At 58.6% G+C, this 22,984-nt stretch overlaps 2 protein-coding genes across 4 annotated transcripts in view; one reads left to right on the forward strand and one right to left on the reverse strand.

Moving 5' to 3' along the window:
* The window catches only part of TLN1 (talin 1), a 122,952-nt gene extending 115,858 nt beyond the window's left edge, over positions 1–7,094 (reverse strand). For 2 of the 3 annotated variants that reach the window (XM_067543530.1, XM_067543527.1), the window contains exon 1: positions 5,242–5,306. The gene's annotated coding sequence lies outside the window, so the exon portion shown is untranslated. Of the gene's footprint in view, positions 1–5,241; positions 5,307–6,859 lie in introns of those variants that run through there. The other variant, XM_067543528.1, reaches the window with a different exon arrangement.
* A 321-nt stretch (positions 7,095–7,415) lies between these two features.
* Positions 7,416–17,925, forward strand: CREB3 (cAMP responsive element binding protein 3). Its single transcript, XM_067543531.1, has 10 exons — positions 7,416–7,525; positions 10,334–10,471; positions 10,578–10,875; positions 13,273–13,382; positions 13,555–13,647; positions 14,800–14,906; positions 15,706–15,774; positions 16,009–16,093; positions 16,242–16,326; positions 16,626–17,925. Exons 1-10 carry the CDS (start codon positions 7,478–7,480, stop codon positions 17,030–17,032), a joined length of 1,440 nt encoding a protein of 479 aa, XP_067399632.1. The 5' UTR covers positions 7,416–7,477; the 3' UTR covers positions 17,033–17,925.
* Positions 17,926–22,984: the final 5,059 nt, after the last annotated feature.

Raw genomic sequence — 22,984 nt, forward strand, 5'->3', positions numbered from 1 at the left:
CTTCCAGTGCCCTGCATGAGCTGGGGAGACAGACTGTGCCAACATGCAACACTGGTCCTGCTCCTAAGGAAAGTGCAGCTATGATGAGACTTTGATCAGGGTGAGAGGTGACAGCTGCCAGCTGAACTGACCAAGTCCATGAACAAACAGAAGAGCAAATGTTTGCAAGTTTGCCTCTGCTATCCCAGCCAGCATTTTTCTGGGCAGGAGTGAGCCAGTGACAGATTGACACTGATGTGCATAAAGCGCGTCACCCAGCCTCAGGCCCAGAGTCTACCATCCACAATAACAGCAATAAGATAAAGACCCTGACAAATCCTGTGGGGCAAGTCAAGGCTAAGGGGCTCGGAAGCCACTGCAAATTTGGGACGCCACTTCTGAGGCATAATAGGCTCCTCAGCTTGGGCATCAATTGTCTTCCTGGAGTATTCAACCTCTCAGGCAGCCTCCCACAGTTAAGGTTTAATGTCTCAATTCATCACCAAACCCTCCCACTCCACCTTCATCAGGCCATCAATAATTCACTGGAAATGGGGTTTGACATCAGAGAAAACAGCAGCGTGTCAAGGTGACACCGTACTGCTGTCCCACAGGGGCTCTGTCCAACAGGGACCCTCCAGCCTCTCAAGGGCAGGCTGGGTCCCCCCTCCGCCATCTATCACCCCCACCTCACCACTGACTAGAGAGCAGCTCCAGCCGCCCTGGGACATCCCGAGAGGAGTCAGCAGCTGATGCAGCCAAGCTAACTGCCTTCAGCAAAGAAACTTTGCATCTCTCCAATGTGTACTGCCCACAGAACTGCTGCCTGCCAAGAGAGGGTGTGGAGTCACCATCATGGGAGAAATCACAGTCTGAGAGAAGACCCTTGCCAGCAAGGGTGGTTTCAGGAGGATGAACTCACTCCAGCAACAAAGCAGCACTGGAAACTAGAAGGGAATGCCCCATTAAAGTTCCAAGTCTGCAACCCTTGGCCTGAAGAGATGACCGTGCTCAAAAAGATAAAGGTTTGTGAGTTCAGTGACCCAGTTTATCCATGCCAGCAGCAGGTGAGAGACGCTATAGGCAGGGGTGAAACAAGGCAGCAAACTAAACACTCTAGGGTAGGCCATCCAGCCCATCACCAGGAGATTCCCTCCCTGGGGAGAGATTTCCTGGGAGGGTGTTGAGTAAACCCCAGTGCTTTTACAGCTCAGCAACTGGAATGTGCGGAGGAAGCCTTATACAGTGCAGAGCTACGAACTCGGGGGAGGGAGCGAGGAACCTGGAGGAAGAGTCACAGGGCGAGAGAATTACTAAAGATGGAAAGTGCCTAGCTCACCGTGGCTGCTGGCCCTGCTACCCAATTAGATTGGTCATGCACAACCATTAATCGCCTATTTAGCCAGAAACAGTTACATTGCTCAAGCACTCAGCACAACGACCAGTGTGGCTGTGTCCACGGATGGAGAGGCAGAGATACCCCCCGAGCCAGCGCATAACCTGCTACCACCCTCATAACCATTTCCCACTTCTTCCTACTCTACACCTCCTCCCGCTGCTCCACCCCTGAGTACTCACAGGTCATTCAGAAAGGCCATGCCCCCTCACAGGAAAAGGGGCAGTGAGAGGGCCAAGAACCCCTGGACAGTTTCTGAGATTGCCTTTTTCAGATGGGCCAATGCCCTCTCTCCAAAGCAGGCATACACCCCCCATCCCCACATGCTGGAGGCAATCAGCTGCCCACATACACCCATCACTAGAACTGACCTTAAGTACCACCCACCCAGGCCTTGCACCAGACCGCTGCAGCAGCAGCTTCAATTCAGCCGGCAGGGGAACCAAGACACATCTCCATCCAGGATGGATGGGCCAGTATGCAGAGGTACACATGGCATCCAGCTGTCTCAGCTGAATGCTACAGAGAAACAAGGGACAGGGTCATCTCACTCCTGTGCGATGGGCATTAACGTTAATAGACATGCCTCGAGGCACAGTACCCTTCCCCCCCACCCGCTTCCCCCACAGGCTGCCCACCCACTTTCCTGCTGCCAGCGATTCCGGGATGGGAAGCCTTATGTTCTACACTTTGTACACCAAGAAAGTTAATGAGAGATTCCCCAGAACCCCCTTTCCATTCCCTGCGGCCCCCAAAGCAGCCCTCCCTCCCCAAAAGCATCCACACTGTGCATACCAACAGCAAACTGCAGGACTCCCTCTGAGGTCAGCTATCACCTACCAGGCCATTTCACCTGCCCTATCCCCCCCTGCAGGCACTTCTCAGCAGACAAACCTGTTCCACAAAACCCTATCCCACAGGCATGGAATCAGTAGCATGACTAAGACAGACGCAGGCGCTCCAGGCAACACTTCCAGTGGAGCTGCAGCCACAAGCCTGTGCAAAAGCCAGTACAGCGAGGGAGGGTGGGGGGGAGAGAAATAACTTCTGCTGCCCCTCCCCGACTGTTCTCCCAGAAGAGAGATGGAGAGGGGTTTTGGGGGAAGGGAGTGTTTTTGAGCTCTAGCTGGAGCTGTAGACAGATGAACGCAGCAGCCTCTCTCTTGCATTTCCTGGCAGGAGGCAGCAGGCTCCACCCCACCTCAGCATAGGCAGCTTCAGCTCCTCAGAGCCACATCTCCTCCAGCCTGAGTAACAGTGAGCAGAGCCTGACTCAGCTCAGCAGAGACAGCAGCAGAGCAGGAAGCAGACAAGGAGGGGAAATAAACCCCCATCCAGGAGAGAGAAGCCTTGGTGTTTCCCAGGAGAGCAAGATTCAGCAGAGTGCGGTGGGCCCGGAGGAGCATGGCCAGTGCGTGAACCTGACACAGAAGGAAGTCCACCATAGCCCAACACTGCCAGTATCGCAGCCAGAGAGAGGGGGCTAGAGCCAGGCTCAGCTTGCACAACTGAGGGAAGCCAGCAACCAAGCCACTGCACAGGGGTGTAGCAGACCCACACCAAGAGAAACCAGTGAGAGGTGAGCTCCTCACCCCATCCAGTCAGGTGTCAGAGCACAACCCTTTGCCCTGGGTGCAGTGGATCCTAGCAGATATTATAACTGGACCCTGTCTGGAAGCATCTTTCAGCTTCATCTCTGGCTAGATGGGGATTGATCAATTCAAAGCTCTCTTACACCACATCTCCAGCTCCTGGCAGGAAGAAAGAGCTGTACCACCACCCAACCAGCCGGCTGCTCCTAGGGGACATCCCCCACTACTCCGCTGTTCCCCCAGCCTCCATTTCTGGGTCCCCCTCACTGCAAGTAGCTCTGGCTGCGCCACTCAGCCTTCCCCAACCAGCAGTATGACAGTGGTATCAGACTTAACATCCAGCTGACCCACTGTCCCCAGGAGCCCAAAGAGCAGCCCTGAAACTTCCTGTGGCTTTGTTAATCTCACTCTGGGAAACTCCCAAAGGCAGCTGAGGCCCCAGAGCTGCCTGCCTGCAGCCTCAAGCACAGTGCAGCACCCAAGCGCATTCAGAGAAGGGCTAGAATTTGTGGGTTTCTTGGGGAACTTTTTAGATGAAAGCTCAGATTCTGCAGAAACCGATGAGGCCTAAGATCTGGACCTTTGCAAGTTGCCTAGTCACCAGTACATCCCACAAGGTCTGTTAACCCAAACATTACCGTAACTAACAAGATGGCAGGAGAGTCAGTCTGAGCAACTGAGCAGAGCCAGACATGGCCATCACTGAGTCAGGGCTCTGTTGGAAAGCAGAGAAACTTCACTCCACAGCCAACGAGCAGCTGCCTGCCACCCCATGCTGCTGCTTGCACGTCCCACAGGAAGAAAGAAGCAAGCTATGGTTGAGAAGCTAAAACAGGAAGCGACAGCTTCAACTTCAAACTGGTAGTGACGGCATATGCCAGGCAGCAGAGTGCTGCTCCCTATAAGGGTCGGGGAGGAGGCCGCACAGCGGCCAGAGGCCCCTTTGCTCCGTGTTCACAGAACTGTCAGATAGTTTCTGTGGAGATCCAGACACAGAAGTGACAGGCCGGGCAGGCAGGGAAGATGCTATTTGCTGAAGGCATTTGTCCCACTGTGCTGTGTCAGTAACAGGAGCCACCCCAGCCTCCCTCCAGCCTGATAAATTCATCAGTGAGGCAGCCTAGCAGACAGGCAGTCTGGGGCTGCGAGGGCAGGGACAGACAGGAGGTACCGTCCCCGCTCCCACACAAGCCTCACCCTGCCCCTGCTAGTCACTGAGTCACTGCCAGGCTCAGGACTGCACGTCCACTGCTTAACCAGTGCCCTGCGACCCGTGTTACCCCAGCGCTGTGCAAACCGCACACTGACACACACAGCGCCCCCCAGACCCACACAGCACCCCGCCTGGCCTCCCCCCATCCCCACACAGCGCCCCGCCTGGCCTGCCCCCATCCCCACACAGCGCCCCGCCTGGCCTGCCCCCATTCCCGCACAGCGCCCCGCCTGGCCTGCCCCCATCCCCGCACAGCGCCCCGCCTGGCCTGCCCCCATCCCCCCACAGCGCCCCGCCTGGCCTGCCCCCATCCCCGCACAGCGCCCCGCCTGGCCTGCCCCCATCCCCGCACAGCGCCCCGCCTGGCCTGCCCCCATCCCCCCACACCGCCCCGCCTGGCCTGCCCCCAGCCCCCCATCCCCCCACACAGCGCCCTGCCTGGCCTCCCCCCAGCCCCACACACCGCCCCGCCTGGCCTCCCCCCGGCCTGCCCCCATCCCCCCACACCGCCCCCCCAACCCCCCACTCCCCCAGCCCCGCACACCGCCCCGCCTGGCCTGCCCCCATCCCCCCAGCCCCGCACACCGCCCCGCCTGGCCTGCCCCCATCCCCCCACACCGCCCCGCCTAGCCTCCCCCCAGCCCCCCACACAGCGCCCCGCCTGGCCTCCCCCCCGGCCTGCCCCCATCCCCCCACACCGCCCCCCCAACCCCCCACTCCCCCAGCCCCACACACCGCCCCACCTGGCCTCCCGCCTGGCCCCCCCCGCCCGCCCAGCCCCACACACCGCTCTGCCTGGCCTCCCCCGCTCAGCCCCCCACTCCCCCAGCCCCGCACACCACACCGCCCCGCCTGGCCCCCCCCCCGCACACCGCCCCCCGTCACCCAGCCCCGCCACACACGCGCCTCCCACGGACTCGGAGCCCAGCCTATCCGCCCGACTCAGTCGGTCTCTTCCCCCCCCGCCCGCACGCGCGTGGCCCCGCCGGTCGCCCCCCGGCCCGGCCCGGCCCGGCCCCTGGCGGGAGAGCGGCGCCCGGTGCAGCGACCCCCCGGCCTACCTGGGGGCGCCGGCCCGGCTCTGCCGCTGCTCCGCTCCAAGGCGCGCGACTCGATCCGCTAGTGAGGGAGGGAGCGGCCCCGCCCTGCAGGGAGACACTCAGCGCCGCGCCTGCGCATACCCACCGCCACGTTACAGAGCAGGGTGTAGCCAAACAGGCGCCATCTTGGTTGTGGGCACGGCCCCGTGGGATGGTGGCCGGGCAGCGCCGCAGACCCGCTCTCAGGGAGGCAGCGGGGTCCTAGTGCCCTGCACGGGCAATCTGCTGAGGAGGGGCAGGCAGACCGGGTTTCCCGCTGTGCTTTTGCACCTATGACTCCTGGTAGCTCAGGTCCCGTCCAACCCTGCCTCGTCCTGCCCCTGTCCACTCACCACCCTCCCACCCAGAACTCGTCCTGCCCCTGCCCCACCTCATCCTGCCCCATTCCACCCAGCATGGCCAGGCCCCACCTCATCTTGCTCGGCCCCACTCAGCACAGCTACCCCCGCCTCGTCTTGTCCACTGTAATCCCCAGGTCCTTTTCTGCAGAACTGCTGCCTAGCTCGTCAGTTCCCAGTCTGTAGCTGTGCATGGAATTCTTCCATCCTAAGGGCAGGACTCTGCACTTGTCCTTGTTGAACCTCATCAGATTTCTTTTGGCCCAATCCTCCAATGTGTCTAGGTCACTCTGTATCCTATCCCAGGATATCTACCACTCCTCCTAGCTTAGTGTCATCTGCAAACCTGCTGAGGGTGCAATGCACCCCATCCTCCAGATCATTGATGAATGATCCTTGTCCTGCCCTGCCCCACCCAGCACAGCCAGTCTCTGCCCCATCTCGTTCTTCCCCGTCCCACCCGGCTCCTGCCCCAGCACAGCATAGCATGCCCAGTTCCTGTCCTGCCCCATCCCAGCCAACCCCTGCCTCACCCAGCCCAGTATCAAGGGGAAAACTGACAGGAAATATAACTGTTGAAAAAGAGAATTGATCCAAAAGCTGTGTTAGATGAAAGCAGATCCTGAAAACCGTAAAAGAGAAGCCCAGCCATACAGGCCCAAAAGTACATGGACAGAGAGAATGCATGTTTGAACATCCTGAGGCTCAAAGGTGAACAGCTCAAAGGTGACAAATGGACAAGTGAGGGCCCTAGGTGAAGAAACCCGCTGGTGGATAAACTCATTGAAGAGAGGGACAGCCACAGGAACAGCGAATCTAAGGAGCACATCAAGCTGAAGAGAAGCGACAGGACAGCAAGAGTGGAGATGGACTTACAAAGAGGGAGAGGACAAACTGTCCCAGCCCACCCCAAGAGTTACAGCCCCACACTATCCTACCCCACACTTGCTGGGCTCAGCCCCAGGCCCCATTCCCCCATCCCCAGGCCCCACAACACAGAGCAGCTGTCCCTACCCTCTAGCTGCAGAAGAGGGCACTGGCAGGGACTGAGCTCCAGTCCTGACACACAGACTCCAGGGGAGCGAGTTACCTATAGAGCTTCCCTAGCGGGCCTGCAACCTGCTCCCTTCCTACTACTGCCAGCCTCATCAAGCCTGGCATCCTCAAACTCTGCCCCCGTCAGCTCCTCTCCCTTCCAGGAAGACAGGAACTGCCCTTCTGCACCAGGCCGGGGTCCATACCCGCTGTCTGATCTCGGACAGCGGCCAGCAGCGGGTACTTCCCGGGAAGGTGTCAGACCCTGCAGAGATGGGCTGCGGAGGACGTGTTCTCCTAGCCCGGCAGGTAGGGGTGGCTCACGCTGGGAAGCAAGAGTCGTTAGCTCTGGGAGCGTGTCCTGGATTCAGATCAACGCAGACCGTTCCGGCGGTACAAACAACCGACCCTTCACGGCCGGCCTCTGAGCTCCCGGCCTGGCCACAGGCTGCAGCCGAGTCCCCCAGGGAACGGGGTTTGCACGTGTGCGGTGCAGCTCTAGGGAACGTCCCCTTCCGCAGCCCAGGAGCAGGGAAAGCGGCGCGGCGCGGCCCGGCCCGGTCCCTCCTCTCCCCTCCCCGACAGACCGGCCGGGGTGCAGCCGTGCCCCGCCCCATCAGACCGGCCGTGCCCGGCCCAGCGCTCACTCCCCTCAGCCCCTCCCCCTCACGCGCAGGCTGGGGGCGGGGCCCTTCAGCGCTGTCTGGGTGACATTCCTCCCGGCCAATGGGGGCCCGAGCCAGATCCCAGCGCACCAATGAGGGGGCTTGCCGCGCGGGCTGCTGGGAGCTGCGGGCTAAGAGGGTGACGTGACGTCATTCCTGATGTGTTGGAAGGAGCCAGCCGGTGCGGAGCGGCAGGGAGCGAGCGAGGTACGGGTCGGGCACGGGGGCTCCGCGGGGAGAACCCAGGCGTCCTGGCTCCTGCCCCGCCCCCAGACACTAGACCCCCACCCTAGCCGGCAGAGAACCCAGGCGTCCTGGCTCCTGCCCCGCCCCCAGACACTAGACCCCCACCCCCGCCGGCAGAGAACCCAGGCGTCCTGGCTCTAGCTCCGCCCCCAACCATGGACCCCCCCCCCCTCCCCCGCTGGGAGAGAACCCAGGCGTCCTGGCTCTAGCCTCGCCCCTAACCACTGGACGCCCCTCCCCCAGCCGGCAGAGAACCCAGGCGTCCTGGCTCTAGCCCCGCCCCCAACCCCGGACCCCCCCGCCCCCTCCCCCGCTGGCAGAGAACCCAGGCGTCCTGGCTCTAGCCCCGCCCCTAACCACTGGACCCCCCCTCCCACAGCCGGCAGAGAACCCAGGCGTCCTGGCTCTAGCCCCGCCCCTAACCACTGGACCCCCCCTTCCCCCAGCCGGCAGAGAACTCAGGCGTCCTGGCTCTAGCCCCGCCCCCAACCATGGACCCCCTTCCCCCAGCCGGCAGAGAACCCAGGCATCCTGGCTCTAGCCGCGCCCCTAACCACTGGACCCTCCCCCCAGCCGGCAGAGAACCCAGGCGTCCTGGCTCTAGCCCCGCCCCCAACCATGGACCCCCAGTTGGCAGAGAACCCAGGCGTCCTGGCTCCCAGCCCCCCTGCTTCACCCCTGGCCATCACTGCCTTCCCACCCCTGCCCCAGTGGTTCCAGACCAGTTAACACTGGGCCAAGCTCCCCCCCCCCCCCCCACGGGCGGTAAACACCCAGCCCCTTGTAACACACCACCCATGATGTAATGGCGGTGGGGGGCTGCACCAGGCCCCCACCAGTGTGGGGCAGCTCTGCTCCGGCCGGGCATCTGGGGACTGGGCAGGCTGCCCCTCTGCTCCGGCCAGCGTGGAGCTTGCTGCGGCTGTGCTCCCTTTGGGGGGCTGCTTCCTTGCTCCGGCCAGGCACGCAGCTGGCCTGGGGGAGAGGGGGGCTGCTCTTCCGGTCTGGTCGGCGTGACGCTCGGGGGGCTGTGCCCGGCCGGTGGGGGCTCAGGGGGCTAAGTGATCTCTTACCGAAGCCTCATGGACCCCTGTGATCTTTGCCACCCACCCCCGGTTGGGAAGCGTTGCCCTGCTCGAACCTGCCCTGCCCTCCGCAGAGCCAGGCTAGCACCCAGCGGTCCTGTTTCCCAGGCCCCTCCCCTCCTGCTCTAAAGCAGCGCAGCTGGTGTTCTAGGATTCTAGCCTGTTCCTGAGCTGTCATTGCAAAGTGGCAGGGCATGGCCAGGCAAACTGATTTAAACCTGCGCTAGGCTAAATCCCGGGGCCTGATGGCCCCTGGGACTGCAGGCTGCACTGCCGGAAGGGTGTGCATTGCAGCCGCAGGGGGCGGCTGGACTCGTCTGTGTGTTGTAGGGTGCAGCGGCACACACGGAGATGTGGACATGGCAGTCAGTGCAGAGGGCGGCATGGCACGGCCTGCTCACCAGCACGCTGCTTACTGCTCAGGATTGCTGAGGGAAGCAGCATAAGGTTGCTGCAGAAAATACACGTGGTGCAGGTGACCAGGATCTGTGTAGGCCATCGCCAATTGCTGGGGGTGAGCACTGGGGCAATGATTCATTGCCATGGAACGGGCCACTGGATGCCCACAGACCACTAGTCCAGTTCTCCTTCCCTGCACATGGGATGCCTGTCCGCAGCTCCACAGCGCTCAGAACTGGCCAGGAAAGGGTGCGTTTTGGGGCTGCATGATGGGCCCCAAAGGCTGGGACCCAAGGCAATAAAGAGATGGGTAGCCCTAGCCCTGACTCAGGCACTGCCTCTAGGCATGCTTCTGCAGCTGTGCGCTCTGACTCAGAGTGGCAGAGCCGGCTCGGTGTGCAGGGTGGGGAGTGTGGCAGCCGTTGTCTGACCTGCCCAAGAGCCGATGCCCTTGGCCACTGGGTTTGCTTGTGCGCGCGTTGGGGGAGGTGTCTCTGCATGTGTGGAGCCGCTTTTATGACCCTTCCTTCCGCATCACCTGCTGTAGCCCACAGTCGCCCTGCTCCTCCCCTTGCTGACTGCCTGGGGACCTGTTCGGTGTGTGCTTCCCAGCCAGACGTTCCTGTGTGCTCACTGGAACAATGGGTCCCTGCCTGTAGCCAGGCCTCCCCCTTCCTCTCGCTGCCCTGTTTCCTGCTCCTTTGACGCAGCAGACGGAGTGACCCAGCAGGACTGCCCCACAGACCAGCTTCCTGTTTCCTAGCAGCTGCTGCCGAGCTGCCACTCAGGCTCCTGGAATCTGCCTTCCAGCTTGGTCACAAGCTGATGCACCTGTCAGCCGGATCTCAGGCCTCCCGGGCGGTGGTGGGAGTGCCGGCCTCGCTGGCACCAGGATGCAGAGAGTCTTCTGGCTCGCGGAAAGCTGCAGGAGCCAGTCTCGTATCGGGAATGGGTTAGGCGGCTCTGCTGGGCCCTGCCCAGCCTCTGTTCCTTGTTGCAGTGCTCTCACACTGAGAAGTGCCTTGTTCGTGTTGCCTGCTTTCATTGCCCTCCTTGTGGGCTGGTAGGGTTAAGACCGTGCATACTATGGAGGGATGTGCCAGTAACCGCACTGCAGAAGTGCTCAGGGGCCTGCCTTTGCATGTGTTGTGCCCTGTAGAGCTCCTGGGAGTTGCACCCATAGCGGTGTGAGTGCCCAGGCAGAGGGGCAGGTCCTGCCCCCTCTCCTGGGTGAGAGGGTGAGTCTCTCCCACAGCCTCTGGATGGCCTTGTCTGTCTTGCTCAGATGTCGTGCCCAGAAGACGTGGCTGCCTTGGCAGATGAGGAGCTGCTCAACTTCCTCTTGGTGGATGATGCTCCCAGCCCAGAGTTCTTGGGGGAGGAAGCCAACCTGCTGGGAGACTGGGGTCTGCAGGAACCGGAGGTGAGGCTGCTGTCTGGGGAGAGCCTAGAGAAATGGGCTGGGTGGGGCCGTGGGAGAGGGGCTTGCCGGCCTCCTTCCTGTGCTTAGTAGCAACTCTTCTTTGTAGCTCCTGAACGACAAAGCGGTGGAGAACTTTCTCAGCGCCCTGCTGAGCCCCCTGGTAGAGCAGCCAAGCACCTTGCAGGGTCACTCGCCTCCTGACAGTGATAGCGGCATCTCTGAGGATCAGAATCTCTTCTGCAGCCCCAGCAGCTGGGACATGTCTCCGGCCAGCGACCTCGCCTGCAGCCCTTTGAGCTGTGACATCGTGCAGTGTGATCACAGCTACTCCCTCCAGCAGGACAGGGCTGTGCTGGAGAGCGTGAGAGCTGAGACTGCAGAAGGAGACGTCTCCATTGACCTGGGTAAGGGATAGGGAATCCCTCTTAGACTCATAGACTCTAAGGTCAGAAGGGACCAATGTGATCATCTAGGCTGACCTCCTGCACAACACAGGCCACAGAACCTCACCCACCCGCTCCTGTGATAGACCTCTGAGTGAGTTATTAAAGTCCTCAAATCATGGTTTAAGACTAAGGTACAGAGAATCCACCAGCAAGTGAGCCGTGCCCCATGCTACAGAGGAAGGCAAAAAAAACAAACCCCAGAGCCTTTGCCAATCTGCCCTGGGGAAAAATTCCTTCCTGACCCCAAATATGGCGACCAGTTAAACCCTGAGCATGTGGGCAAGACTCACCAGCCAGACACCCAAGAAAGAATTCTCTGTAGTAACTCAGAACCCACTCCCCATCAAATGTCCCTTCACAGGCCATTGGCATATCTACCACCAGTAGTCAAAGATCAGTCAATTGCCAAACTCGATTGTCCCATCATACCAGCCCCTCCATAAATTTATCAAGCTCAGTTTTGAAGCCAGCTAGGTTTTATGCTTCTATTGCTCCCCTTGGAAAGCTATTCTAGAACTTCACTCCTCTGATGGTTAAAACCTCCGTCTAATTTCAAGTCTAAACTTCCTGATGGCTAATTTTATATCCATTAGTTTTTGTGTCCACATTGATGCTGAATTTAAATAATTCCTCTCCCTCCCTGGTATTTATCCCTCTGATGTATTTTTATAGAGAGCAATCATATCTCCCCTCAGCCTTCTTTTGGTCAGGCTAAACAAGCCAAACTCTTTGAGTCTCCTCTCAGAAGGCAGGTTTTCCATTCCTTGGATCATCCTAGTAGCCCTTCTCTGCACCTGTTCCAGTTTGAGTTCATCTTTCTTAAACATGGGGGACCAGAACCGCACACAGTATTCCAGATGAGGTCTGACCAACGCCTTGTATAACAGTACTAACACCTCCCTATCGCTACTGGAAATACCTCGCCTGATGCATCCTAGGACCGCATTAGCTTTTTTACGGCCACATCACATCGGCAGCTCATAGTCATCCTGTGATCAACCGATATACCCAGGTCCTTCTCCTCCTCGTCACTTCCAACTGATGCGTCCCCAGCTTATAGCTGAAATTCTTGTTATTAGTCCCTACGTGCATGACCTTGCACTTTCCACTATTAATTTCATCCTGTTTCTATTACTCCAGTTTACAAGGTCATTCAGATCTTCCTGTAAGATATCCCGATGCTGCTCTGTATTGGCAATACCTCCCAACTTTGCGTCATCCGCAAACTTTATTAGCACATTCCCACTTTTTTGTGCCACGGTCAGTAATAAAAAGGTTAAATAAGATCGGACCCAAGACCGATCCCTGAGGAACTCCACTAATAACCTCCATCCAGCCTGACAGTTCACTTTCAGTGTGACCCGTTGTAGTCTCCCCTTTAACCAGTTCTTTATCCACCTTCCAATTTTCATATTAATCCCCATCTTTCCCAATGTCACTAATAATTCCCCATGTGGAACCGTATCTAATGCCTGACTGAAATCTAGGTAAATTAGATTCACTGCATTCCCTGTGTCTAAAAAGTCTGTTATCGTCTCAGAAAAGGAGATCAGGTTTATCTGGCACGATCTAGCTTTTGTAAAGCCATGTTGTATTTTATCCCAATTACTGTTAATCTCGATGTCCTTAACTACTTTCTCTTTCAAAATTTTTTCCAAGACCTTGCATACTATTGAGGTCGAACTAAGGCCTGTAATTACCCAGATCAGGTTTTTTTCCCTTTCTTAAGAATAGGAACTATGTTAGCAATTCTCCAGTCATACGGGATAGCCCCTGAGTTTACAGATTCATTAAAATCCTTGCTAATGGCCTTGCAATTTTGAGTGCCAGTTCCTTTAATATCCTTGGATGGAGATTATCTGGCCCCCCGACTTAGTCCCATTAAGCTGTTTGAGTTTGGCTTCTACCTCGGAGGTGGTAATTTCTACCTCGATATCCTCATTCCCATTAGCCATCCTACCACTATCCCCAAGATCATCATTAGCCTCATTAAAAAAGGAGGCAACGTCTTTGTTTAGATATTGGGCCATGCCTAGATTATCCTTAGCCTCCAGCCCATCCTCCGTGCTTAGCGGTCCCACTTCTTGCTTGGTTTGCTTCCTGTTTATATGGCTCTTCCGAAGTGCGAGCCCACAGCCACAGGCCATTCTGGGCTTGGCAGGGAAGCTGCTCCGCACTTGGTGCTGTTTGCTGCGTGGAGGGAAAAGGCAGGGGGTGGGGAAGAGGTGTCTGCCTGGGCCTGCTGGCTCACTGAAGCTGCCCCACTGTGTTCCTCTGCCTCACAGAGCCAGCTGGCAGGCTGTGCTTGTGCTGCTGCTCCGTGCGTGCAGCCTGACTCTCTCTTTCCCCCCCCAGATGTGTGGGGGGACGTGGGAAGTGCAGAGGAGACTCCGGGCAGCGAGGAGAATTCCAGCATCCCAGTTGCTGTGCCCATGGACGACTTCCTGCCTGGGACCCCCTTGCAGGTACGGAGGCCCACACCCCATGGACAGGCCCCACTGCTTATGCTGGTGGGCCCCTGCCTTCCCTTGTTGCTTGCACCTCCCTGCCTTTCTGGGGAGCCAGGCTCCTGCTAGGGTGCTGACTCCTTCAGGGAGTGTCTCAGTTCTCAGCAGCGGGTTGTTTGTTGTGTTTTAGTTTGAGTTCCCAGAACTGATCCTGACAGAAGAGGAGAAACAGCTTCTGGAGAAAGAGGGTGTCTCCTTACCTTCCCACCTGCCCCTGACCAAGGTGAGATCGCCCCCCCCCCACCACCACTCTGGTGCATGGCCCCTCCCCTCACTCATTCCTTCAGAGAAGGCCAGGCATCTGCCAGCCAGAGCCTGATATGAGCCCCATTACCAGGGGCCAGGGACAGTGTCTGGCTGAGAGGCTCTGTCCCCACCCCCATCAGCTGCGCATGGTGCTGGATTCTTGCCCGGGATCCTGCTTGTGGGGCCTCTATCTTCCATAGGGGCCATGGACCAGACCCCAGCTGGGTGATCTGCAGCCACTGCCCCTCTAGCAGCTAGAATGCCGCTGCCCTCTCCAGCCTGTTGGCTGGCGTGGAGGGATGTGGGTTGGTCTGTACAGCTGCCAAGAGCTTCCCCAGCAGCCGGAGAGCGAGTGAAGTGAGTCTTGATAGTCCTCAGCTGCCCACGGGGGACTGAAGACCAGCCATGAAACTGGCCAGTCTTGTTAATCTCCACGTGCCTGTCTGCGCCCTCCGGATGGCGATGCTGCATGGGGCCATGTTCTGCAGGGACAAATGGCTCGGGCCCTCCTCTCCTGCCAAGGAGTTTTGCCTGGTCTCCTTGGGCCGACGGCTCTTTCAAGCCCTGTTTTCGAGACCTGTCTGGGCTGGGCCCAGTCAGCTTGCCAGGTGTGCGCTGGAGTGAGGCACTTGCTGGAGACCCGGCCCTGGCATGCGTGTTCAGGTTAGGGGGTATGGGCTGAGAGCAGTGGAAGCAGGTGTGTGTGGTGGCTGCATGCAGAGACTGGAACAGCAGAAGATGCTGTCAGCTGTGTCGAGGCCAGGGGCTTCCTCTGCCTTTGGTCTCCCTGCTGTGCTGAGAGTGCCCCTCGGTTTCCGGATGTTCTGGAAGGCAGCTGGTCTTGTAGATAGGCCAGAGGTCACCTGGCCAGCTGGGCCCGTGCCTGCACTGGGCTACCTCAGATGACATCGCAGGGAATGCATGTGACCTCTGCCCTCCCCAGTCTCTTCCTGCACCTATCCTGATTGCAGGACCCGCCAGCTGCTGCTCCTCCGCCCTGGCAGGTCCTTGGCAGTGAGGGCTCTGGGCTGGGTTGCGGGCAGCGGGTGTCAACTGAGCGTACGAGGGGCTCCTGCCCTGGAGCTGCGAATGCCCCGGCATGGGCTGTAACTGGAGCTGACTGTTTCAGGCTGAGGAGCGGCTCCTGAAGAGAGTCCGTCGAAAGATCCGGAACAAGCAGTCTGCCCAGGACAGTCGGCGCAGGAAGAAGGTGTACATGGATGGCTTGGAGAGCAGGTAGTGTGGGCACAGCAGTGGGTTACACTTCCCCCCAGGATGGCAGGGAGCAATATGCCCAGCAGAGGGTGTCGCTCCTCCCGTGGGTCTGGGGAGCGCCCCTGCTGTAGCACTCTGGGTTGGAGTGTCTGTCTGCAGCCCTCAGTGCACTGAGGCTAGTGATCCGTGTGGCATGGGGGAGAAGGGCAGGACACCCAGCGCTTGGACTTCCAACCACTGGAGGCAGCTGCCAGCCCCAGGGGGCAGAGGAGCAGAATCTGATGGGCAGGGCCTGTTTGTACCATGCTGTGGCAGAGCTGCAAAGCACTGATCGAGGGCTGAGACCCGCCTGTGAATGAGCCAGACCTTTCTGGGCCCCATTTCCCCCCTTCCCATGGGAACCGCGTTCTTCAAGCCCTTCCTTGTGCCAGACTCTCCTGCTGAGCTGCCTCGGTGCCAGGGCAGCCCCACACCAGAGGAGCCGAGCCGGCTCGGGGGGTCCAAGCACTGCTGTGAGCATGTGGAGGAGACGGGGATGTGATTTTCACCAAAGAGGGTCTGTCCCGTCTGTCTGCCAGGGCTGTACCTCCAGTCGGTGGCAGCCCGTGGCCCTGCTCCCCAGCTAGATCTGAGCAGTTTGGTTGGCCATGCTCTCAGCTCGTGGCTGTGCTAGGGATAGTTGAGGTCACACCTGCCCCCCTCCACCCCCAGGACATTCCACACCTGGCCCTGGGCAAAGTCTAGGGACTTTCTCCTGAGCCAGCAGCGTGATCTCACCTGACTCTTTCCTCTCTCTCCGCTGTTTGGCTGCTTCGGGAAGGGTGGTCACCTGCACGGCGCAGAACCACGAGCTCCAGAAGAAGGTGCAGCTGCTGCAGAAGGAGAACATGTGAGAGCCTGACATTCCAGCCATGGCAGCCTGGGGGCAAGAGGGTGGGAAGGGGGGCACTATCTCCCTGTGACCCTAAGCCCCGTCAGTCAGCACCAACACCCTGGGGAAGCTAAGCCTGTTTCCCAGAGTTTGGGGGGGGGGGGGGAGGGAGGGGGACATGGGGTGTCTGTGTGGGGGATGGGCAGCCTGGGATCAGTGGTTGCCCAAACCTGCGTTTCACACTTTGCCTAGGTCGTTGCTCGAACAGCTACAGAAGCTCCAGGCCCTGGTGAGACAATCCTCGACCAAAACCACCACCGCCAGCACCTGCGTCATGGTGAGTGGCTCTGCAGCCTGGGCACTGGCCCCAGCCCCTGTCCCCCAGGAGCTGTGCTGGCCATGTGGGCTCATGCTCGGGGCACCCTGGGCTGGCGGGGGCCCAGTGCTCATGTGTCTGTGCTGAGGGCTTGACTGTCTCTCTCCAGGTCCTGCTCCTGTCCTTCTGTCTCATTCTCTCACCCAGTCTCTATCCGTTGGGAGCCAGAGTACAGCAGGCGGAGCTCAGAGGAGGTGAGTGACTGGCTGCATGGGGCGAGGCAGAATTGTGAACTCTTTGAGGGGTGAACCGTTCCAGGTAACGCAGCCCAGCAGACTAGGTTCCCCAGTCCTTGCACCATGCGCGCGGCTCCTGTACATGGTGCTCGGGGCTGCTCACGCTGATGCCTGCTTGTGGGTTGTCTGCTGGCCTGTCGCTTTGCAAACTCCTACCGAAGCTGCTCTGTCCTGTCCCGCACAGGCAGGCCCAGGAGAGCCTGGGCTCAGCCCCCTCCCCCGGTGCACGACCAGGCTGACTCTCCTCTCTCTTGCAGTGCTGTCTCGGCAGATCCGTGAGTACCCGAGTGACACAACTCGATTTCAGGCAGCAGCCGCCCAGCAGGTGGAGGTGCCTGAAATGCAGAAGGAGGGCACGCTGGAAGGGCTGGCCCTGGAATCAGAGAAGGCCCTGCGGCTGGGCAGCCTCAATCACTCCCGGGAGGGGGGCCAGAGCCCACCCAAGGCGGAGCACAGATCTGCCGTCAACAGCAACTCATCCTCCGACCCTCCAGCAGGAGCCAGCTCTGAGCTGGGCCCCCCCCAGCAGCAGCCAGAGCAGCTTCCTGGGAGGAGCCCCCCGCACAAATCAGCGGAGCCAGCAGCCTGGGTGCCCAAGAAGCAGGAGTGGGTGGAGCACACCACCAGCGTCGTGATCCAGCAGCACCGTGCCGACGAGATGTGAGCGCCGCCTGGCTGTAATGGTGACGGGCCGGGGGCTCTGCCCGCAGGGGCAGCCAGGATGGCTCGCATTGAACATTATCCATGCAAATGCTTCTAAGCGCCCCTGCACGGGATCCGCTGCTCCATTGGCCAGACCTGAACTGGGGGGAGCTGGGCTTCAGGATAGCAGGAACCGGTTCTAGCTGCAGCGTGGGGGTGGGGGCAGCCCCTTTCCTCCCAGATCAAACGCCTGCGTCACTTCGCTCCCTGCAGCTGGACTGAGTGGGAAACCAGCTTGATTGGGCTGGGTCCTGGTGCCCTTAGCAAGTCCTGCAGCGACAAGCAACCTGTTCCCTCCAGCAGCATGATGAGTCCCCAACCCTCAGTGGCGTGGGCCGAGCCCCTGCACCCCAGGCTGCCGGCCGGTGTGGCTCTGCCAGGGCGACAGCTCGAAGCTTCTCATCTCTGCTGCTCTTGCCGTGGCTGGAGGAGCTTGCAGGCAAAGGTTCCCTGCCCAGGGCTGTGGGCTGCCTTCCTGCTGGCCCGGGAGCTGGGGTGCCGAGTGTGATCCCGCAGGGAGGAAGAGTCTATGCCTTGTGCTAGGGGTGCACAGCGCTAAGGGGCAGCCCCAGTCTCCGTGCGCTGTAACAGGGTGGTGTGGGGCTAGAGCTCACGGCAGGGAGAGGCCAGGCCAGCAGGACTTCCTCCTGTGCGTTCTCAGTGACAGTGACTCCAGCTTGCAACCCTGGGCACCGGCTCAGCTAGCAGCAGCCGGAGTGCCCCTCCTTCCCAGCCTGCTGGCTCCAGCCAGGGCTCCTGGTCCAGCGGGTTCCTCACGGCTATGGTAATGTCTGTATATAAGAGTGGCTCTCTTTTAACACCCTGTAAATAAAGTGAACCCTCTGCTGGACTGTCCCCTCTGTGCAGGTGTCTGTCTAGCCCCACAGCTGCCTACTGGGGGAGTGTCACAATGATCCCAGGCCCAGAGACTGGACTCCTGTTGGCTTGGGGCCTGTTCCAGGCCTGATGGCTGTGGCTGTCCTGCTCCTGGTCCAGGGCAGCGGCCATCCCTGAGCTGAGCCAAAGAGCCAGCCTCCCCTGCACTCAACCGTAGCTCAGCAGCAACGGAGCTGCTTCCCCCGAGGGAACCTCTCCTCCTCCCAGTGCTTGTGAAACTGCCCTGAGTGCACAATCATGGGAAGCCAGGCAGAGCCTGAGCCGCCTGGTGCAACCAGGGCCATCCCATCTGTCTGCAGATGCCCCTGGCCCAGACCCAGAGAGATGGGGGAATGCAGAGGGGCAGAGCGGGGTTGCCTATAGCCACAAACTCAAGGCCTTTTATCCAAGAGTGTAGCCATAGGACTAGCCCGCTTGCTTGCATTATATAAACATTTTTTTTATAAATGGTAATTTAAGTATAATTGTGTAATTATAATAAAGTTATAAATTTATATATTTTGCTGTAATACAAGGTACCTTACAGGCCATATCCTGTATGACAGCTACGCAGTTAGCATACATCTATTCAAAACTTTTGGCCTAAATAAGTGTAATGTATTAAAAAACAAAACATAAATGGTCATAGCTTTTGCCCTGAATAAGTCAGAAGGCATCAAAACAAATACACCACAAAACCCACCAAGGGCCAAAAATAACAAAGGTAAAGTAATCTAAAACCATTTTAAAAAATTGCTGTTGATGCTTTAACTTAGTCTCTGTCAAGCCAAACATAAGAAATAGCAGGACCAAATTCCTACGAGGGGCTAGGCCCACGTGCATGTTCACGTCTTGCCTTGATAAACGAATCAGAAATACTGACCCTTGGGTAACTGGGGATTATAAGCGAATGTAATAAGGAATCGTGGTGATTTGTATTGTGCCATGGTGCCGCTGCTGGGTTCCTGCACTGCTCGAACTTCAGCACGTGTGAGACTGCATGTGTCTCATGTATGCCTAGAACAAGGGGGTATCTACACTTGATCGATCAAACTATTGATTATCGATACAGCCCTTTTGCCAAGAGTTGTCAGCAGGAAAAAGGACCCAGTTCGATTTTCTAGGGTTCCTTTGCTGGCTCGCATCTGGATACCACATCTATCCCCGTGCGTGGGCTTCCCCACATGCAAGCCCTGAGTCTAGGGGTTAAAACACAGGGACCGTTACTAGGAGGTGCAGGGGAAGGGTTGGGAAAGCCTGCCCTTCATGTGTGAATGTTCGGTGAGACTCCCACTCCTCCAGGATGCCTAGAGAGAGCCACAACCTCAGTCCTCCTCCAGGTATTCTCACCACTTCCCTCGGCCCAGCTCCCCACTCACGCTTTGTTGTCCTGGGATTGAAGGAGGACAAGGATTCTGGCGGGCCAGTGTGGCCTGGGGGCTGGAACCCCTGACCCAGCTGAAGTGAGTTCAGCTTTGATTGCTGCACCGGGGGCCCACACCAGAACACCTTCGGCAGGCTGTTTTCCACTGCCTTGGCGCTATGCCATCTGTCCCCTCAGTGCCCCCGGCTCTGCACCATGCGGTTCTGTAGCCGTCTCAGCTCTCTAGAGAGCCCAGTGATCCGCAGGGCCCGCACAGAACTCACCCTCCAGCAGGCCACCCAAAGGAAAACATCCCTTCCCCCTGACTCCCGTTTTATCTCTGGTCAGGCTCCCTCTCCCGCCGCGCCCAGTGCCCTGCTGGTCATGGTGACCCCTGCCCCAGGCACATTGTAGGGACAAGAGAACTGCATCCGTTTCCCAACAGCATTTTACTGCCCCCTGTAACACGGGGCCTGTCTGGCCCTGCGGGTGTGGCCCTTCCTCGGGCCCCGGCTCGGAGGAAGACCACTGCACCGTCCTACAAGGGGAATGTCCGCTGTGGATCTGAGTCTGGTGCCCCGGCCCTGAGGCAGGGCGGGCAGGCAAACAGTCTATCAAATCGGGAGCGCAGGGGACGACAATCACTCCCGGGGTGGCAGGGACAAGGGGGAGAGGAGGGGGACGCAGGCCCACCCGTCTGCACTGCGTCCCAGCCCAGGGCCCTGGCAGTGGCAAAGACGCTGCCACTCAGTCAGCGGGGCTCCCGCTGCAACACGCCAACAGGCTTGCCCCTGTCTCAGCCACGGCTATGGCTGCCCCTGGGCCACTTCCTGCCCGTAACCCCAAGTACCTGTATCGGTGGGATCCTCAGTGTCGCTGGGGTACACGGCCCGCGGCAGGCTCGCCAGTCCCTCTGCATCCACCGGTGGCAATGCAGGAGCTCCTCGGCGAGGGGCAGCAACTCCAGGTCCCAGAGCTCAGGGGATGGCTCGGCCTCAGGCAGCTCCTCCAGGTCAGGCCCAGCCTCAGGGGGGATCTCCCAGCCCTCCGGCTCAGGGGGCTCGGTCCAGTCACTAGGGCCTACGGGCTCGGCCCAGTCCTGGGGGCCTGTAGGCCTTGGCCAGTCTAGTGGGCCCAGGGATCCTACCCACCCCTTAGTGGGTGGTCACTGGGGCTGCTCCTGGGGTCTTCGCCCCGGGAGGCGCTCACTCAGGTCAGCGGAGTGGAGCAGAGCGGCCCAGTTCAGGCTTCAGCTGTAGCTGGTGGGGCCACACGTCTGCCTCCGGCAACAACTTCCCCCTCTCTGAGCTCTGGGGCCTGCTTTTTGTAGTCTCAGCCCTGGCTGAAGCTCCGCCCCTCTGGTGCTGGATTGGTCGGCCAGCAGGCCCTATCGCGAGCCGGCCTCCCGGTTGCCGGGCAGACTGGGCTGCTGGCCCTTTCTCTGTCTGGCCCCGCGGTTGTGGCCCTTCTTCGGGCCCCAGCTCGGAGGAAGGCCACTGCACCTTCCTACACCCCCAAACGCAGCTGGGTTTTAACCAAAATGCCCCACACTGTCACCCAAATGAAATGCAAATGAGGCCTGGCCTGGTAGGTCCGTTCTCCTGGCTCCCCGACGGATGGCAGCAGAGAGCTGCCTTGTCTGAATTTAGTCAAAGGTGTTAGCATCACCCAGCCACTGTCCAGCCTTAAACAGGGTTAAACAAGGCCCAGGGCGGCCTGCCTGGCACCACGGCAGACACCCTCCCACAGCCTGCTACAGGGCACTGGCAAGCATGGAACGGGACTTTGCAACACACAATGTAAAGGAGGCTGTCATTGTAACAGGAGCCCTTCTTTCCTTTCCTTTCCTTCCCTTCCCTTCCCGCTAGCTGGAGAGAGATTGTAGAAGGAGAAGCCCCCTGGCCTGCCAATCTTTGTGATGGCGTCCGAGATGGTAATGAAGAAAAGTGACGAAGCGAGTGGAGAGGGGCTGGAGGTGTTCTTGCTGCTGCTAAGGGCCCCGGCGGTGGTTGGGATTCAGCTGGAGCCGGTGGAGACGGAAAAGTCACCCGGGTCCCTCGTCTGGCCTGCTTGGGTCAGGACAGCTCTCTGGATCGGGATGGTGAAGGCCAGGGACCCAGGAGACAGTGGGGGTGGCGGCCAGGATGGTGAAGCCAATTTTTCTCCCCAGAGTCTCTTTCTTTAAGGCCCCTTCATGGCAGTGATGGGCAGAATAGCCCCTTCCTTCATTACCGTGCACCAGTTAGGACGAGTTTCCAACACACCAATTTTAGCTCACTGATTTCTGGTTCCACACATCCCTTCTTTAGCTGGCACGATCTTAACACAGTCCTTGAGTTATATCAGGAGGCCTATTTGTCTGGACTCATTTCAGTCTGTCTCCCTTGTGTGCCTTACCCCATCCCCATGGTTGTGTTCCACATACTCTTTACACGTCAGCTCACAATTCGGATAATTTTGTAAGCCCAATTATTACATCAGCTCCCTGTCCTACGGAGCCCCAGGAGATCTCCAGAAGCTCTGTGCCACTCTTCTCCCAGCAAGCTTCCTACTCTCCAGGACATCAGGCCATAGGACTTACGTGGACGTACGTAAATTAATGACCTAAGTGTCCTGGTCTGAGAAATCCCGTCCAAGGTAAAAGTCGAACTGAGAAGAGCCGAGCATTACAATGACTAAGCCAGCACCGCCTGGCCTCAGTAAAAGATTATTCAATTCCATTTCAGCATTGGCTGTAATAGTTATCTAATTGGCAACTCTTGCTGGTTAGATTTCAGATTTAAAGTCTAACTGGCACCCTGGCGAATTCATAAAACTGAACCCTCCATTCAAGCTTGCACTAGCCTGGAACTTCAGAGAGCAGGATTCAAGTCCAGTCTCTGCCACAGATTCCTTCAGTGACCTTGGGCAAAGTACTTCACCTCTGGGCCTCACTGCCCCATCTGTGAAACGGGGATAATTCTTCCCACCCCCCCCCCTCCCCAGCCTTTGTCTTGTCTGTTTAGACTGTAAGTTCTCTGGAGATAGTCTGACCTCCTATACAGCACAGAGCATTAAATCTCACCAGGTTACCCTGTACTGAACCCAGTAACTTGTGCTGCACTAAACCATCTTCCCGGAAGGCATCTAGTCTTGATCTGAAAACACAGAATCATAGAAGATGAGGGTTGGAAGGGAACTCAGGAGGTATCTAGTCCAACCCCCTGCTCACAGCAGGGCCAACCCCGACTAAACCATCCCAGCCAGGACTTGGTCAAGCTGGGCCTTAAAAACCTCTGAGGATAGCGATTCCATCCCCTCCCTAGGTAACCCATTCCAGTGCTTCCCCATCCTACTAGTGACAACCTAGACCTCCCCCACTACAACTTGAGACCGTTGCTCCTTGTTCTGTCATCTGCCACCACTGAGAACAGCCTAGCCCCATCCTCCCTAGAACCCCCTTTCAGGTAGTTAAAGGCTGCTATCAAATCCCCCCCTCATTCTTCTCCTCTGCAGACTAAACAAGCCCAGTTCCCTCAGCTTCTCCTCATAAGTCTTGTGCTCCAGCCCCCTCATCATTTTCATTGCCCTGTGATACTTTCCAGGGAGAGCCCCTCCTTCACATGTAATCAGACCAGCTGTTGAGAGCTTGCTTTCTCCTCCTTTACTAATTAGTCACTGATTAACACTTTATCT

This window comes from Emydura macquarii, unplaced genomic scaffold, assembly GCF_026122565.2.
Source record: "Emydura macquarii macquarii isolate MOO-44397 ecotype Brisbane River unplaced genomic scaffold, CSIRO-AGI_Emac_v2 contig_915, whole genome shotgun sequence".
NCBI lineage: Eukaryota > Metazoa > Chordata > Testudines > Chelidae > Emydura > Emydura macquarii.

What these genes read in the sequence shown, in the direction of transcription:
- CREB3 (XM_067543531.1), top strand. Translation starts at nt 7,478, where the DNA reads ATGTGTTGGAAGGAGCCAGCCGGTGCGGAGCGGCAGGGAGCGAGCGAG. An exon ending in TGCCTGGGACCCCCTTGCAG is followed by an intron (nt 13,383 to 13,554) that starts GTACGGAGGCCC and finishes GTTGTGTTTTAG; the next exon opens with TTTGAGTTCCCAGAACTGAT. An exon ending in CTGCTGCAGAAGGAGAACAT is followed by an intron (nt 15,775 to 16,008) that starts GTGAGAGCCTGA and finishes CACTTTGCCTAG; the next exon opens with GTCGTTGCTCGAACAGCTAC.